At 41.5% G+C, this 17,858-nt stretch overlaps 1 protein-coding gene across 1 annotated transcript in view; it reads right to left on the bottom strand.

The window, feature by feature from the left end:
- Positions 1-225: 225 nt before the first annotated feature.
- The window catches only part of LOC122540400 (protein polyglycylase TTLL10-like), a 57,385-nt gene continuing 39,752 nt past the window's right edge, over positions 226-17,858 (bottom strand). Inside the window, exons 9-12 of the mRNA XM_087980333.1 lie at positions 11,435-11,575; positions 7,540-7,656; positions 1,349-1,442; positions 226-1,209 (exon numbers count right to left, since the gene is read on the bottom strand). Coding sequence (XP_087836459.1) covers positions 575-1,209; positions 1,349-1,442; positions 7,540-7,656; positions 11,435-11,575 — 987 coding nt within the window. The 3' untranslated portion in view covers positions 226-574. The remainder of the gene's footprint in view (positions 1,210-1,348; positions 1,443-7,539; positions 7,657-11,434; positions 11,576-17,858) is intronic.

The following is a 17,858-nucleotide window of genomic DNA, read 5'->3' as shown; positions in this document are numbered from 1 at the left end:
AGGAAGGGAAAGAATCTCCTGAATCCTGTATCACCTCCCCTTTTTCCTGGAGCCCAAGCTGCATCACCCCTCTCTCAGGGTTCCCAGGCCATGTCCCCTTCACCCCTCCTAGCTCCTGAGCCATGTCCCTCCAAACTGTTTAAATGGACATGAGTAGTGTATAGAGCATGCATTGGTGTCGACAAATGCAGTCTTCTTTGGATTGGATGGATTTCTTGCAGCTGAATAAGGTAACAATTGCATTTAAAGTAAGATAGGGGAGGGAGAAGCACTGTATGCTTTAGTTAGAATGAAAAAAATGGCAACATGAAAGAAGTTCCTTTTATTCCACAAAATACGTAACCAATACATTCCAATCAAGGATATTTTCTGTTGATGTACAGGTGATTATAAACATGAACCTATCATATGTAATATCTTATGCACTTCAATGAGGTCACATTGATAAAGAAGTAATCAACTGTTCTTTAAGAAGGTGGTTGGAATTTAAAGAAACAACCCTGGCTAAGCAGAAACTAAGTTAGCACCAAATGGATATGTAATCCTTGTGATTTTCAATTCTTATCATAGCTGTCTAGGCTGCATCACCAGATGGTGTCTTGTTCTCTTTGGAGCTCATCTTCATCTCCGATGATTTTGCAACCATCGTGTTGATGTACTTTGGGTGAAAGGTACCACTGACCAACAAGGAATTGCTCACCAAACTTTGCCGAGGGTGGGAACTAGAATGTGGGTTCCTGGTGACTAAAGGTTTTAACTGTGTGGTCATTGGTATTTTTTTGAAAGCACTTACATGTCTGTCGGATTTTAGTTGGCTGTTTTCACCAGGGGAGGCTGCAGCCAGTTGGAAATTTGCTGGAAAGTTAGTCTTCGATGTATTCTGTTTCACTGTTAGTGAGATGGCTGGCAGCTTTGCGTAAGGTACAAACGAAAGTTTGTTCTGAAGTATTTTTGCTGAAGCAACTGCAGGATTTGAAGAAGTCATAGACTTTTGCATTGGACTTTTCTCAGTGCATTTTACAGAACCCACAGCCACTCGGCAAGGTTGCTTAAGAATTGTTGGTGACACATTGCTTTCTGTCCTAGGCAGAGACCTAGTAAGCTTTTCCTGATGATCCCCATTGTATATCAGAACAAACTCTTTTTGTGACTGAAGTGGCAAGACATGTAATCCTTTACTGCATTTTTTGAATATCTCAAGTACCACATCTGAGAAGAGAAAAGAATTTTGTTCAATGCGACCATTTGATGGTTTATGAAAGCAGTGGTTTTCAAGCAATGAAATGAATATCAATAGTTTCCACAAATCTCCTTCTGAAAAAACAAAATGAAGGCAACAACATCTTACCAAGAGCTTCGTACACTAATTTAGGGATGACTGTTTTGAGAACCTCACAGTGTCTCTGTAAAGACGGATTGGCATTCATCTCCAGTAACCAAATCTGATGAACAGATCAAACACAGAACTGTTAATCCGTGTGTATGCCGACCATCTTTAGTTTCCACAGCAATGGGTGGTGACTTAGACCGAGTGATCTTCCATTTCTATGATCTGAGTTCAAATTCAGCTCAATTACATTCCCAGTCTCTATGGGCTGTCAGGTTCATTGCATGTTTTTTGAATCACTATCTATAGCCTAGTGGTCATCGCGACAATTCAATACCAAAATCACTTAAACATTTGAAAATGGAAAAAAGGTAATTCATGTAGAAATGGGAGAAGATCACACTGGTCTTGTAAGGAGTAACTCATTTTTTGAAATGCAGTGATTATTGAGATAATTATAGAAACAAATGTCATGAATGACTCGTGCAATTTTGGGTGGTGTTGGTTAAAGCATTAATGTTGGCCAGAACATAAATGGTGTTTCCTGCACACATTTTAACAAAATAATTAGATCTACTGACAATTATAACTTGTTAAGCTTCAGAGACTCTGGTTGATCTGAGTGATGCTTCCATATCAATTGCATAAACTTCCTTAGCCAAGAGGTGCCTTGACCTACACTGACCATCTGCAAATGGTTGCTCCTAACAGGTGACCAAACAGCAGTTCTTATGCTGTTTGACATCCGTCCTTGGATCTTCCTGTTCTTTCAATAAACATTCAGATAGGTGGATTCCTGTTTAAAATAATCATTTGTTTCATTAATCAGCCTGCTGTGAGGTGACGTGGGAGGTTAGGAAATGGACATAAAGCTGGTGACTTCTGCTTACCTTTTGTGTTTCTGAGGGTTCATTAGGACAAGCTTCAGATCATCCTTGAGTTCACTCAGTTTCTTTTTTGGCAGAGGCTTGGGAAAAAGATCTTGATGGCTTAGCTAACACCTCCAAACATACCAGTGCACTGTTAGGATTGTTCTTTTTATAGAATTGGAGGTTAAGGGTTTTAATAGATTTGTTCAAAATTGAGGCATTTCTGTGCAGTAAATGAGGATTAAATGGATCGATGAGCAAGAATTATCGGTAAGCAGAGGGTACCTATCTATGATCATTAGCAGAAGGACCAGAGGAGAATTTTTATGGCACCGTTATAATCTGGAATGCACAGCATGACAAAATAGTGAAAACAAATGTACTGATAGTTTTCAAAAGGAAATTAGCTAAAAGTGGGAATACACTTGCAGAGTAACAAGGATGCAGTGGGGTGGGGAGAATGAGACTGACTAACTGTGTTGATATATAGATAACAGGCATGGGCTTCGGCTAAATTGTCACTTTTTGTGCACTGTTAAGATAGTGAATAATGAGACAGAAGCTGATGAGAATCATGTCAAATGGAATGAACACAAAGGAAAAAGGTTAGGAAATGGAGGTTGTACACTTACCAGTCATTCACCTCTTTTATTTACTACCTAGAAAATATTATTCATGATTTTTCATAATATCAACAAATCAATTTGCAAATTATCTTCAGGATTCGCTCCTATTTTAAATATCCAGTATATAATGCTGAACAATTTTCATATTTACATAATTCTTCATAATTAAAAAGTCCTTTTCTTTCTTTCCTAATACCCACATTTTTAGGATATGCTGATAGTAAATGTTGGAGCTGGAAATGTGTTGCTGGAAAAGCGCAGCAGGTCAGGCAGCATCCAGGGAACAGGAGAATCGACATTTCGGGCATAAGCCCTTCTTCAGGGCTTATGCCTGAAACGTCGATTCTCCTGTTCCCTGGATGCTGCCTGACCTGCTGCGCTTTTCCAGCAACACATTTCCAGCTCTGATCTCCAGCATCTGCAGACCTCACTTTCTCCTCCTGATAGTAAATGTTGACTTGTTAACAATGTACATATATATTTTTCAACTAAAAGCAGGAAATTCTGGTGGTTCAGACGAAAGAATAACCTCTCCATGGAGGATACTGGAACCAGCATGGTATTTCCAGAGCTTTCGGTTTCTCTTCCAGATTTCCAGCATTCACAATATTTGTCTTATGTGTCGAATTTTCAGTTGTATTTTGTGCACCTTTCTAGACCATCAATTTAACCCTTAAAGAAAGCCACATCATTTTTCAGAGGGGGCACTACTCTCATGAACAACAGCTTGGTAAACCACTTGAATCCCAGTCCCCCTTTGCTGAATCAGCCTTGCTCTTCATTACTGGGTCTAATTGGAATGTCTGAGGCCATATGAGAATGTCCTTAAATTGCTGATTAATTTTACTACTGTGATTAACAGCTCAGTAGTGAAATTGGTTTCTTAGAAATTGCCTGTTCAAAACGCTGCACTGTCGGAGGATCAGTGCTGAGGGAGCTCTGTACTGTTGGAGGTTCAGCAATGAGGGAGTGCTTCACTGTTAGAGGGTCAGCGCTGAAGGAGTGCTGCACTGTTGGAGGCTTAGTGCTGAAGGAGTGCCTCACTGCCTGAAGGTCAGGAGGGAGATTCTTGAAGTTTGTTAGTGACAGTTAATTATAGATAAATTCACAATTTCCATTAAGGTTATTGGGATTCTGAGCTTGAGTCAATGCACGAATCGATATTATTCCTTCATTGTACTCTAGGACTATACACTGTGTACTGTTCACATATCAATGCCTGGAACTGCAATTTACTGGAAGATGAGAGGGATCCATTTCTTGTAACTGCCATTCCTTTCCCTCCCTTTCAATTACTTGGTGAGATAACCCATTGTGCAGTGTTTCACATACAATAAAGTGATCCAAGTAAATGATTGGGTGAGCAGAACATTAGATACTGCCATGTGTGTGTATTTGATTGGGCTGGGGACTGCTAGGCAACAGATATGAAGCCACCAGAACCAACAACCTATTGTTCCCATTCGTTGTTGAAGCAACCCATAAGCCTGTTAAGAGGTAATTCAATAAGTAAGCAAACAGTTTTTTTTTATTAATCATTCACCGATGTGGGTGTCACTGGCTAGACCAGCATTTATGACCCATCCCTAATTGCCTACAATGCAGTTAGGTGTCAACTATATAATTGTGGGTCTGGAGTCACGTGTAGGCCAGACCGGGTGAGGATTGTACTTTCCTTCCCAAAAAGACATTAATGAACCAAATTCGGTTTTTTCCTGACAACTGACAGTGGTTTCATGGTTATCCTTGGATTTCTAATTCCAGATATTTATTGAATTCAAATTCCACCATCTGCCATGGCAGGATTTGTCCCCAGAACACTACCATGGTCTCTGAATTAATAATCTAGCGATAATACCACTGAGTTACCATCTCCTCAAACAAGCACAAATTAAAAATTGTATGTTATTCTTGATGCATTTTGTATATCACTGTACAGCTTAGATAAAGTTGTTTCATTCCAATTTAACTTATGTTTTTGCAATTCCATTTGGACAATGAGTTTGGAACAAACTGCTACTTCCCATGCTCCAATATCAGGTTTCTAATGTTGCTGAAAGCAAGGATAACCCCTAGCTTCTTGACTCTATCACCGATTATCTTCATTAACCTATCTTTCTTTCCTATTTGTCACCTCAAACAAGCTTGACAAGGTCATAGGCTTTATTAATAAGAACAAAATCTCCTTTCAGCTGCCCCTGCTGTATCCCACTTCCCCCATTATCTTGCCCATAAAGCCATTGTTCTCCTTCTCAGATACTCATCACTCTTCTCATATTAGCCCTAAATATGCATTTTTCTCTCACTCTGCTCCTATTTTTCGTCAAGGCTTCCCTGAGCCTCTATTATCCATGTGAACCACCGTGTATTCCTTGAACTCTAAACCCATTATACTGCTGACCAGCCAACTCCTTTCCTGGCTTCCATGCTATCTGGCGTTGTAAATGGTTTACTCCCCTGAAACACTGTCTGCTCTGTTATGAAAATACCAACAATGTTCTCTCCTTAAAGTTCAAATTCTCACAAACAACCACGCCCTCTCCAATTACCCTTTTCTCTCCAAGTTTATGATTTTGTCGCTCTCTCCCAAATCCATGTGTGAATCTGTCCAATCAGATTTCCATTATCTACAGCATTGCAAAGCACCTAAGTAAAGTTACAAAATGCCACCCTCTGTGATTGTGGCCATGGTACTGATCACTTCACATGCTTCTGATAGCTTCATCTTCCTCTAACTCCTTTCCTTTGTTTTCCAAATTACCAAGTTGGTCCTGATAGTAGTACCTTCCTGATAGTAACTAGACTCCATAACAACAGCAGTAGTTTCTCTTCAATTCCCTTCAACGTTCTTAGGGATTTATTCTTGACCTTCCCTTGGTGACATTGCCTGCAGATGTGGGATTGGCTTTCCCATGTATGTTGGTAACATCCTGATCTACAACTGCACCAGCCTGTCTGCTTGCCAGCAAATCCATCTCCTGCTATTGATAAAGTCCAAACCTGAGGTTCAAAACCTTGTGTTGCCTCTTGCCCTGAAGTGAAATTGCCCCTCAATTATATGGCTCACCTCTACCTCTGTCTTAGCCCATCTTTTTGGTGATACTCCATCTGTACCTGTCAGCTTCAGATTCAAATATTACAGACTTAATACTCCCAGGCGTATGTATGAAGATGCTACCTCAGTACTTCTTTGAAGACTGATATGAGATACTTAGGCCCCTGAGAGAACCCTTGATTTAGCTCATCCAAAAGATAGTACATTTCACAGTGCAAAACACCTATAGTCCTGCACTGAAGTCCTAGACTAGATTATGTCTTAAAAGTGTTGCTGAATGTTTTGAACACCAGCCTTGTGGGATATCCAAAGTGTTACAAATATAGCAAGGCTAAAAAAGTGGAAGAAATTATTTTGCTTTGAAGATTCAATCTTTTGTCGTCATCTCCGAGCATTAGCCCAACAAAACCATGGGCAAGGATGTACTGCTGAGGTTCCATAAGGCACTCGTCAGACCTAATTTTGAAAATTATGAACAATTTTGGTTCCTGTATGGAAGGAAGGATTTAGTGCCATTGGAGGGAGTTCGGGAAAGATTTATAAGAATGATTCGAGATGAAGGGCTTGTCATAAGGGGAGCAGTTGAGGATTCTGAGTCTGTACCCGATAGAGTATAGAAGAATGAGAGGGGAACCTTATTGAAACATACAGAATACTGAAAGGCCTGGATGGAGTGGACATGGAGAAGATGTTTCCATTAGTAAGAGAGACCCAAGGACATGGCTTCAGAATGAAGGGATAACTCTCTTGAACCGAGATGAGGAGGGGTTTCATCAGTCAGAGGGTGGTGAATCTGTGCAACTCATTGCTGTATATAGCTGTGGAGGCCAAGTCATTGAGTGTAATTAAGACCGAGATAGATAGGGTTCTTGATTAGTAAGGGAGTGAAAGGGTACGGGGGAGAAGGAGGGGAATAGTGTTGAGAAACAAATCAGCCATGATCAAATGATGGAACAGACTTGGTGGCATAATTCTGCTCCTTTATTTTATGGTCTTATGGATAGCAGTTTATTTTTTCCTGAAGGACATTTACAGATTGTTTGATATAAAAACTTATGATAGTTTCATGGTTGCCATCACTGAGACTGTCTGCAGATTTATTGATGGGATTTAAATTCCATTAGCTACCATAGTAGGATTTAAACTCTTGACTCCAGAGCATTAGCTTGGGCCTCAGGATTGTTAGAAGAGAAAATGAGGTCTGCAGATGCTGGAGATCAGAGATGGAAATGTGTTGCTGGAGAAGCGCGGCAGGTCAGGCAGCATCTAGGGAACAGGAGAATCGACGTTTCGGGCATTAGCCCTTCCTGAAGAAGGGCTAATGCCCGAAACGTCGATTCTCCTGTTCCCTAGATGCTGCCTGACCTGCTGCGCTTCTCCAGCAACACATTTCCACCTCAGGATTGTTAACCCACCAGGCCAACATCTCTCCTCTCTTTGTAATTTGCCATTGGATCATCTCAACATTCTTTGTCCATGGGAGAAATAGTTCAACATGTAAAGTTTTCCTTTAAATCCCATGGATCACAAAAAGCATCAAGTAAATGTCTACATGGACCTGTTACCACACATCCAGCTTTTAAACTGATGGATCGCCAGCAACCCATTTACTCCTATAATGGCCACAACTGTATAGCAGAACAGGACAAAAATTACAATTACCTTGAAGTTTTGATCGACTATAAAATCGCAGCCCAGGAGGTTGAAGTAGCCCAGTTTACATTCTAGTTTTCCCTTGACGGCGAAGAAACATTGAATCATGATTTTCTGCATTCTCTTCTGCAAGGAGGTTATGATGCTTTTAATTGTGTGGATTAATTTTCTCAACCGAGTGACAGTATAAAATGCATTTCAATTTATTTCTTTTTCACACACTTACTTACACACGCACTTCATTCCCTTCCGGGATTCCCAATTAATCTTTAAATCACAAGGTGATCATTTAAAACCCACTCCAGAGGCTTAAGCAGCTAATTCATAACCTTCAGTACACAAAGGGAGACCTGTACACTGAGAGGTACTGCGTTTAACGGAACCAAAGCTCCAACTGTCTCTCAAGTGCATGGAAAAAGAGGTCCAAAAGCATGATCGCAGAGGAGACACAAGGGCATTGGACAGAACAGTGAGGGAGGAACTGCACCCATTGGTAGAAGTATCCAGCTCCAGAATTAAGATAACTAGTAAAGGAAGCAATGGTGATTTAAGCATTCAACCATGTATGATGGCAGCAGATTCAATCGAGGCTTTCAAAAGAGATAGTTATCAGAAGTTTAGAAAAAAGTTACAAGGTTACAGAGTGAAGGTGGGAAGAGGTAATGGTTTTTGCGAAGAGCAAGCATGAGTATGATGGGCCAGATGACCTCCCTTCTACTGGAGCCATTCTGTGATTATTAATAAAACTAGGGGTGTTATCCCTCGTGCCCTCGTCAATATTTATTCTTCAGTCAATGTTGCAAAGTGGATTATCCAGTCATTATCACACTGATATTTATTGGAGCTGGAAATGTGTTGCTGGAAAAGCGCAGCAGGTCAGACAGCATCCAGGGAACAGGAGAATCGACGTTTCGGGCATAAGCCCTTCTTCAGGAATGGGGAAAGTTTGTCCAGCAGGCTAAGATAAAAGGTAGGGAGGAGGGACTTGGGGGAAGGGCGTCAGAAATGTGATAGGTGGAAAGAGGTCAAGGTGAGGGTGATAGGTCAGACTGGGGTGGGGGCGGAGAGGTCGGGAAGAAGATCTCAGGTTAGGAAGGCGGTGCTGAATTTGATGGATTTGACTGAGACAGGGTGGGGGGAGGGGAAATGAGGAAACTGGTGAAATCCGAGTTCATCCCTTGTGGTTGGAGGGTTCCTAGCCGGAAGATGAGGCGTTCTTCCTCCAACCGTCGTTTTGTTGTGGTCTGACGATGGAGGAGTCCAAAGACCTGCATATCCTTGGTGGAGTGGGAGGGGGAATTGAAATGTTGAGCTACAGGGTGGTTGGGTTGGTTGGTCCGGGTGTCCCAGAGGTGTTCTCTGAAACGCTCCGCAAGTAGGCGGCCTGTCTCCCCAATATAGAGGAGGCCACATCGGGTCCCCAATATAGAGGAGGCTAACCAACCCAACCACCCTGTAGCTCAACATTTCAATTCCCCCTCCCACTCCACCAAGGATATGCAGGTCTTTGGACTCCTCCATCGTCAGACCACAACAAAATGACGGTTGGAGGAAGAACGCCTCATCTTCCACCTAGGAACCCTCCAACCACAAGGGATGAACTCGGATTTCACCAGTTTCCTCATTTCCCCTCCCCCCACCCTGTCTCAGTCAAATCCATCAAATTCAGCACCGCCTTCCTAACCTGAGATCTTCTTCCCGACCTCTCCGCCCCCACCCCAGTCTGACCTATCACCCTCACCTTGACCTCTTTCCACCTATCACATTTCCGACGCCCCTCCCCCAAGTCCCTCCTCCCTACCTTTTATCTTAGCCTGCTGGACAAACTTTCCCCATTCCTGAAGAAGGGCTTATGCCCGAAACGTCGATTCTCCTGTTCCCTGGATGCTGTCTGACCTGCTGCGCTTTTCCAGCAACACATTTCCAGCTCTGATCTCCAGCATCTGCAGACCTCACTTTCTCCTCTGATATTTATTGGAGTTTACTTAGTCCAGATCAGCTTTTATAAAAGTGACTGCATCCTGTTTGTCCATTTCAATGGGACTAACACTGACTGAAACTGTTTTATGATTTTCTTCTCAGACTTTGGTGAACAGATCTACATTAATGTCGTCTCCCTCAGCTGAATCTGAATCCTGACTTTCAGAGGTAAAGCGCTAATCTTTTCTCATCAAACTACATGGATCATCTTTCTCAGTTTTCACATGTCTACTTATTTTTGGAATGATAGCTGCATACTTATATAACTGTAAGCCTTGCCATGGAACCTGGAAACAAAACTCTGCCCAGTTGCATTATCAAGTTTATTGCTTGGAAGGAAAAAATGCTGTTACAAGCAAATCTCCCAGTGAAGTGGATCTAATTTGTTAGCTGACTGATAAAGTCCAATTGAGGAAGACTCAAGCTTTGGGGCAAAGCTCTGAACAGGGGTCCTTCCACAGCTCCCAGCAAAGTTCACAGGATTATGGAAGACCTGATGATTTACACCAATAGCACTATAGAGGGAGGTCATGTGATGCAATGGAAAGAATCTCTATCTTGGAGCCAGATACTCCATGGTTCAAATCCCTCTCCAGGAGTTGATGGCTAATGAAGGTACATCCGTAAAGCAGCCATGTTTATCAACATAGAACCATAGAATTGAATCCCGACAGACTGGAAACTGGCCGTTCAACTCTGTGAGTCCACATTGCCCCTCCAAAGATCTTCACTCCCCGATCCACCCTATCTCTGTAACTCTGCACTTCCCATGGATAATCCAACTAGCCTAATCCAACATACTGGATACTATGGGCAACTTAGCATGGCCAATCCACCTAACTGCCAATCTTTAGACTGTGGGAGGAAACCAGAGCACCTGGAGGAAACCCACACAGCCACAGGGAGAATGTGCACAGATAGTCACCCAAGGGTGGAATTGAACCCAGAAACCTAGTATTTTGAGGCAGCAGTGCTGACCTCTGAGCCACTGTGCTGCCCATGAAACATGCAAATACTCCAGGACTTGATAGCTAAGGAAAGTACATTCATACCGCAGCTATGGTTATCAACATGCAAATCCTTCCAACAATCAGCAATAGCAGGGTATAAGAGTGACAGAAGGATTCTTAGTCAGCTAAGTGATGGAAACTAACTACTCTACCATCACTTTTCATAGCTTCAGACCACAACACATATGTAAATGTTATGTTTCCACAGCAACTTGGTCTCCCTAAAAAGATGGCAATGCACCACCCCAGTATTCCTGGGAGGATGTCCCTCTACTTTGCTGCTCTTCAATTTGACATGTAAAGTGCCAGTTTTGGAAGGAATGAGGATCGGGATCCTATCCTGACTAACATGCTAACTTTGCTCAATGCAGTATTCATTGAGACTAAGCAAAGAACTGTGGATGCTGGAGAAACTCAGCAGGTCTGGCAGCATTTTATGAGAAGAAAGCAGAGTTAATGTTTTGAGTCCATTGAATCTTCAGATCAGACTCTGATGAAGACTCCCTGGACTTGAAAGGTTAAATCTGTTTCTTTCCCCATAGATGCTGCCAGACCTGCTAAGTTTCTCCAGCATTTGCTGTTTTTATTTCATGACTCATTAAGGGTCATTTTTCATTGCGAGCCCATGATATAGCCCAAATGAGGACCAATAGGTCAGGCTGACCACTGCCATTGGGTCTCCTCAACTAAATGACTGTGATTCCTCAGCTGGTCTCATTTGAGGCCCATTTGAGGACTGAGTGAAAAGTTCTCAGCTTTGCATCAGTTTAAATTGATCAGAAATAGTATAACAGGAAAGACCAATCCGAGTGAAAGCACAAACCTACTAAGGGAACTGTACCTCACTCCTCTAATCCCAAGATCATCGCGTTCCATTAACTAGAACCCAGGTGAAAGTTAGAAATTAAACTTACCTCAAAAACAGTGAAGACCCAGTCCTTTGGTAGATCCATTTCTTCCATATAATGCTTATTAATATAGTCATTCAAGTGCTCCATGGACCAGACTGTATCCTCCTTCATTTCACTGTAAAGTGGGTTCTTTTTCTGTACAAACTGTAAGATGAAAAAAGGAGAAACCAGTGGAATAAGATTCCAATTGATGAGGGCACCTGATGAAGTGATGCTTCTGAGATCACGTGAAAGGATGATTTAATGCCAAATGAATAATTCAGAAAAAGGTCAACTAATACATTGTATGCCTGTGGATGCTGTACTGCACGGAACTTGCTGCACTTGGTGAAACCCCATACTTGAACACTTCCTGTAGACGTTGCTCGTTATTATGATGTTATTTTATAATCAAGAACATTTAGCATCAGTGAGTGGTACAGGGGGCTTGGAGTGTCTGGTGGCTATTGCAGGACAGGGAGGCATACGAGATTAAAGAGGAGGCTTTGAGGGAATGGAGGGAGGGAACTTTGAAGGAAGTGCTTGCAAGAAGTAAATGATGGGCAGAGGGAAAGATCAAGGGTCTGCAGTGCATGGTGGAAATCAGGTGTAGAAAACCATACTGGGAGGGAGAAATTGCAGCAGTACAAAGAGATCACAGAGCGAGAACAAATCGCAAGAAGAGATCAGCGGGAAAGAGATCATAGATGAGAACATAGGAAGTCAAAAAATCAAGATGGAGACCAGATTTCCTATTTTTAACAAAATTAATCCTCACACTGAGTTCTCCTTGTCCTGGTGGGGCCACAGTGGATATTAAAATTTATCCTAGCCTCTTTAGTAAAACCAATTTATTTGAACAGTTTGATAATTAGCTATAAAAATATTGAATATGGGCAAAAAAGGCTTTTTGACTGTCAGTCCAAAATCTTTGGCCAATGAAGAGTTTATTTGCTTTCCAATTGCCTGGGGAAGGAGGTGTGTTGTAAGGATGCACATGTCAGGTGACCAGTCACAAGAACGTAGAGGTGGGATGGTTGGAAGTAATGTGCTAACCAGCATTATTAACTTTATCACAGGCTGAAGGAGTAACAAGCTCATCTTCTGAGGCTTTATATCTTGGTGCTTGAGATTTTAAATTTGAGAATCCTACAGCCTCTATACACAGTCTTAACAAATGAGTTGGAAAGTCATGTTGAGGTTATGCAGGACATTGGTGAGGCTTCTTCTGGAATATTGTTTTCAGTTCTGTTTGCCCAGCTATAAGAAGAATATTATTAAGCTGATGAGGGTTCAGAGAGATTTACCAGATATTGCTGGTTGTGGAAGGTTTGAGTTATAAAGAAAGGCTGCATAGGGCTGGGACCTTTTCACTGGGGCATAGGAGGTTGAAAGGAGGCCTTGCAGAAGTTTATAAAATAATGAGTGGTATAGATAGTGTTAATGGTAGGTATCTTTTCCCTAGGATGGGGGATTTCAAGACAAGGGGGCATATTTTTAAGATGAGAGGAGAAAGATTTAAAAAGACATGAGGGGCAAATGTTTTACACAGAGGGTGGTTTGTGTGTGGAATGAACTTCCAGAGAAAATATTGGATGCAGGTACAATTACAACATTTAAAAGACATTTGGATAAATACATGAATAGGAAAGGTTTGGAGGGATATGGACCAGGAGCAGGCAGGTGGGACTATTTTAGTTTGGGATTATGTTCGGCATGGACTGGTTGGACCAAACGGTCTGTTTCTGTGCTGTGTGACATTTCCTTGGGGTGGGGGGAGTCTAGAATAGAGGGCATAGGTTCAGGGTGAGAGGGGAAGATATAAAAGGGACCTAAAGGGGCAATGTTTTCACACAGAAGATGGTGTGTTTATGGAATGAGCTGCTAGAGGAAGTGGTGGTAACTGTTACGATTGCAACATTTAAAAGGCCTTTGTATGGGTATAGGAATAGGAAGGGTTTAGAGCGATATGGGCCAAATGCTGGCAAGTGGGACTAGATTAGGTTGGGATTAGGTAGGTCAGCATGGACGAGTTGGACCAAAGGGTCTGTTTCCGTGCTGTACATCTCTGGGTCCCCGGTGAGAGATTAAATGTAACCCGCTTTTCAGTAGTCTGGGTTGGAAGCTTGTAAGCATTGCTATTTCTTTCCATGGTCTGGATTGTACATTCCCCCCATTGGATAGGTTCAGTGTGTGGGATGTGAGGCACATAAAATATGAGGAGTTACTAGCTCACTGCCATCCTCCCCACTGACACATTTCCCATGATATGGAGTTGGGTAAAACTTCACTAACCCACCCACCCTTAGGTTTGTTGAAAGCCTTAAGAGACCCACTCTTGCATACCTGAAGTGCTCTATTCATCTCCACCGTCACAAAATGTTGGGCAGTGGTAGATGGCTCCAAGTTAGGATCTCTTGTTTTACAACTTCATTGAGAAGACAGGAAGAAGGAAGGGGACACATGGTTTGGGGCTGTCATAAGTGTATGTAAGGCACCCCCACCCCCATCTTTGTTTTCTCTCCATAGATGCTGCCAGACCTGCTGAGTTTGTCCAGCAATTTCTGTTTTTGTTCCCTTCCAAACTTTCCCCTGTGTCCAATCCATTTCCATCCTAAATGCCGGAAAAGACCTGAATCCAAATGCCATTGACAATCTTCGTGGGTTCTTTGCAGTTCCAGAAATACCCAATACTGAAGTTCTTCATCATTCTAATTGGTCACCAGCTTTGTAGGACAGAGGTTCCTGTTCACCAAGAGGCACAGGATCACCCTCAGCTTGTTCAGGCCACTTTCAGTATGACAACACTGTGGGGCAAGCTTTTTAGTAGTGGTGAATGCTGAACTAACCTTTCCTCTGGGGGAATTGTGGTGAAGGCAGCATGGGCCAGCAGTTGGCCCTTTAAAGTCCACCTCCATGTGTCTTCCAACCCTCCATTCATAAACAGCGGACCATAGCCCAACAATGTCCTGGATCCTGGTATTTGCAACTCCCCTTGAAGTCTCTTACCTGTCAGATCCCAACATAGGACTCTTGTGCATCTTCTACATTGCACCACTGACTGACACACCTTTGGCTTTCCAGGCATCAATCTGGAATTCAAACCTCGACATCTCTCTAACTCACATTCCTCCTTTAAGATGCTCCTTAAAAATGTACTTTTTGACTAGGTTTTATGGTAACATTGTCTTAAATGTTTTGGTGTCAAACTGTTTTATTTGATAAAAGTCTGATGATACACCCGAGGACATTTTAGTGTGATAATGATTCCATTACAACTGAACGTCAATGATACATTTTTGCTCCATCTTGGTTCTCAACGATTTGCAAATTTGCAACTTCCAACTCCTACCCTTCCAAGGTGAGAGACATCAATGTTGGGGATTTAAACAATTATGAACCATTTAAAAATCAGATGCAACTATCAGTGACTACAAGGATGATGTACACTTGAAGTAAGAGTCAAAGTAATGTTTCCTCAACTCTGCCCAAACACGCCTGAATGCTATGTCTGAAGAGATTCACAATCTGACAGCTGTAATGCAGGAATATTTACAGATATTTTTTATCAACCTGGTTAGGCATATTATCACATACCTCTGAGGTAGGTGGGACTGGAACCTGCGCCTTGGCTCAGAGGACAAGGTGCCTCCAAGGAACATTTTACAGACGCAGGCTTGGCTTTAACTGTTCCATAAATCATGAAAAGTTGGAGATGTTCACTGATATAATATAAAATACAAGGAAATGTGTGAAATGCATGCTTTTGGAAAAGATTATTGATTGCTGCCAAGGTGGGTCTTTTTAGAAACCCTCCCCCCCAGAGTTTACTGTTTATTTACATATTGAAATTGAACACTCCCATCAAATTCAGCTGGGTACCGCCCGGGCAGATAAAATCCCTGTGTGCTGCCTGCACATGAACAAACAAGAAATAAACTCCTGTGACTTCTTTCCATGAAATAAACTTTGACCGGGCGTGATAAACAAGGGATTGCAGTCAGCATCCTGATGTTTATTTCCATTACATTTACAGAGTTTATAATGTGTTGTCTGAATTTGCAAATCGTTGAGAACCAAGATGGAGCAAAAATGTATCATTGATGTTCAGTTATTATGGAATCATTATCACACTAAAATGTCCTTAGCAGTATCATCAGACTTTTATCAAATAAAACAGTGGGAGTAGATTCAATGTCAACATTCAAAACAGAACTGGATATGTACATGAGAAATGTGAATATAGCTGACATGGTTAGTAAGTTTGCAGATGACACTAAAACTGGTGAAGTAGTGGATAATGAAGAAGGTTACCTCAGAGTACTACAGGACCTTGATCTGATGGGCCAATGGGCTAAGGAGTGGCAGCTGGAGTTTAATTTATATAAATGTCAGATGCTGCATTTTGGAAAGGCAAGTCAGGGCAGGACGTATACACTTAACACTGGTTGTCCAGAAGTGGCAGGGACAAACCACTATAAACACCGGAGGAAACATCAAAGAAGCGCTTCGCAGGAGGCTCCCAAGCACTGATGATGTCGCCTAGCCAGGAGACGAAACGTTTGCAACAAAAACTTCCAGCTCGGCAAACAGAACCACAGCAACGAGCACCCGAGCTACAAATCTTCGCACAAACTTTCTCCATAACTGTGATGGCTGAGGTTCAGCACTCAATGTATGAATAACAAGCAGTCGAAAATCACAAATTCTATTTTCATTGACAACAAAATCCATGTGATAATCTGAATTTTTCTTTTCATATATTTTTATTTAGTGTCCTCCAATCTAGGACAGTCATTGGAAACGGGGAGTGCAAAAGTTAATATCTCACACAAAATCTATAACCATATGTCGTCTTAAAGTCTGCTATCATAATCTCTTTGGAAATAGGTTGAAGGTAATCTAACTAAGTTTCAAACATCTGTTTTTTGCAACTCTTTGTATGAGTAGCATTTTGAAAAATAGTCCATTTTTAGTGGCACCCTCCAGGATCCATTAATTGTTATCAACTCCTGTTTACAGAACATAAGAGCAACTCTTCAGTTCAAATTAAGATAAATTGGGTTCCCTTGGAAGATCTCATGAGGTGTGGAAGATTAAAAATATGGGCATTTCTTAAATCTTAAAAGAGGAAAGAGGCTGTTTTTTTTAAAGAGACCAGGCAAGCACTGCACATCAGGAAGGTCGGATCATTAAGCAAGTCAATTTTAAGGAATGCCCAGTGAAGAAAAGAAGATCAAGAGGAATAGACATTTTTGAAGGGAATTTTAGAGTTTAGGGCTTAGGTTAAAGCATGCCCAGCTGGAATTGGAAGAATGCAGATACTTCAAAAGATGTAAAGAGGCTGTAGAAATTCATAAACAGGGATAGTTGCAGCCATTATGGGATTTGACTATAAATGTACAAGTGTAGTATTTCAGTGCTGGACTATTAGACTATTCATGGCTGGTTGAAAACAGACATTTTGATGTTTTTCAGTTCACATGAGGTCTGATGTTAAATTACTTTCAAGAGCCAAAGATAATAATTTGTGTGAAAATAAAGTAAGTCAGTCCCTGAAAGCAATAATGGAATAAGGAATGGTATTCATTCTCCCTGATGTGGCAGCGTGAGTTCACATTACCCATCTTGTTTGTGGCATCAGCACATGATGAGTGAAACCAGCTTTCAGTTCTACTGAGCAGGGAGCTTTCTGAAACAGGATGACAGCTAAATTGAAGGGCTGAAGGAATGGGAAGTTACTCATGTTGTTTCTTGTTCATTCACAGATGTGGGCATCATTAGCTAGGCCAGCATTTATTGCCATCCCTAATTTCCCAGAGGGCAAAGAAAGGTCAACCATATTGTTGAGTGTCTGGAATCACATGTAGGCAAAACTAGGCAAAGAAGGCAATTTACTTCCCTAAAGGACATTAATAAACTACTTCGGTTTTTCTGACAATCAACAGTGGTTTCATGGTCGTAGACTTACTTCCAGATTTTTAGTGAATTCAAATTCCATCATGGCATTTCCATTATCTGGGTTTCTGAATTAGTAGTTTAACAATAATACCACTACTTATTGTAATAAAGTGATTGAAAAGCTTAAGTAAACCCTGTGACCATGATAATGGAATCACTGGGAGAGATTGAAAACTCCAGTGGATTATCTTGGCTCGCTGTTGTATATAATGTAGTCCACATTATGTATCTTGATATGTTATCATTTCGTGTTAGTATGGAATGTAGAGATCAAAAGTTGGAATTGATATACGAGTTTTAGGTAGACCACTTTATTATAATTACATACTGGAATTGTGAATTACAGTAGCTGAATTCTTATCATGAATTGTGAACTTTAATGGTAAGAAATGATATAGTCATACAGGAAAGATGCTTTGTGATTTGGTCTGAATATTCATATTGCATTCAGTAGGGTTTAACCTAGTTTGGCGGGGGGTGGGAACTG

The sequence above is a fragment of the Chiloscyllium plagiosum genome, unplaced genomic scaffold, assembly GCF_037043375.1.
Source record: "Chiloscyllium plagiosum isolate Xiang-an unplaced genomic scaffold, Cpla_swu_hap1 HiC_scaffold_37, whole genome shotgun sequence".
NCBI classification, from domain to species: Eukaryota; Metazoa; Chordata; class Chondrichthyes; order Orectolobiformes; family Hemiscylliidae; genus Chiloscyllium; species Chiloscyllium plagiosum.
The sequence above is the reverse complement of the archived record's forward strand: the minus strand, read 5'-3'. Positions and strand labels throughout refer to the sequence as shown.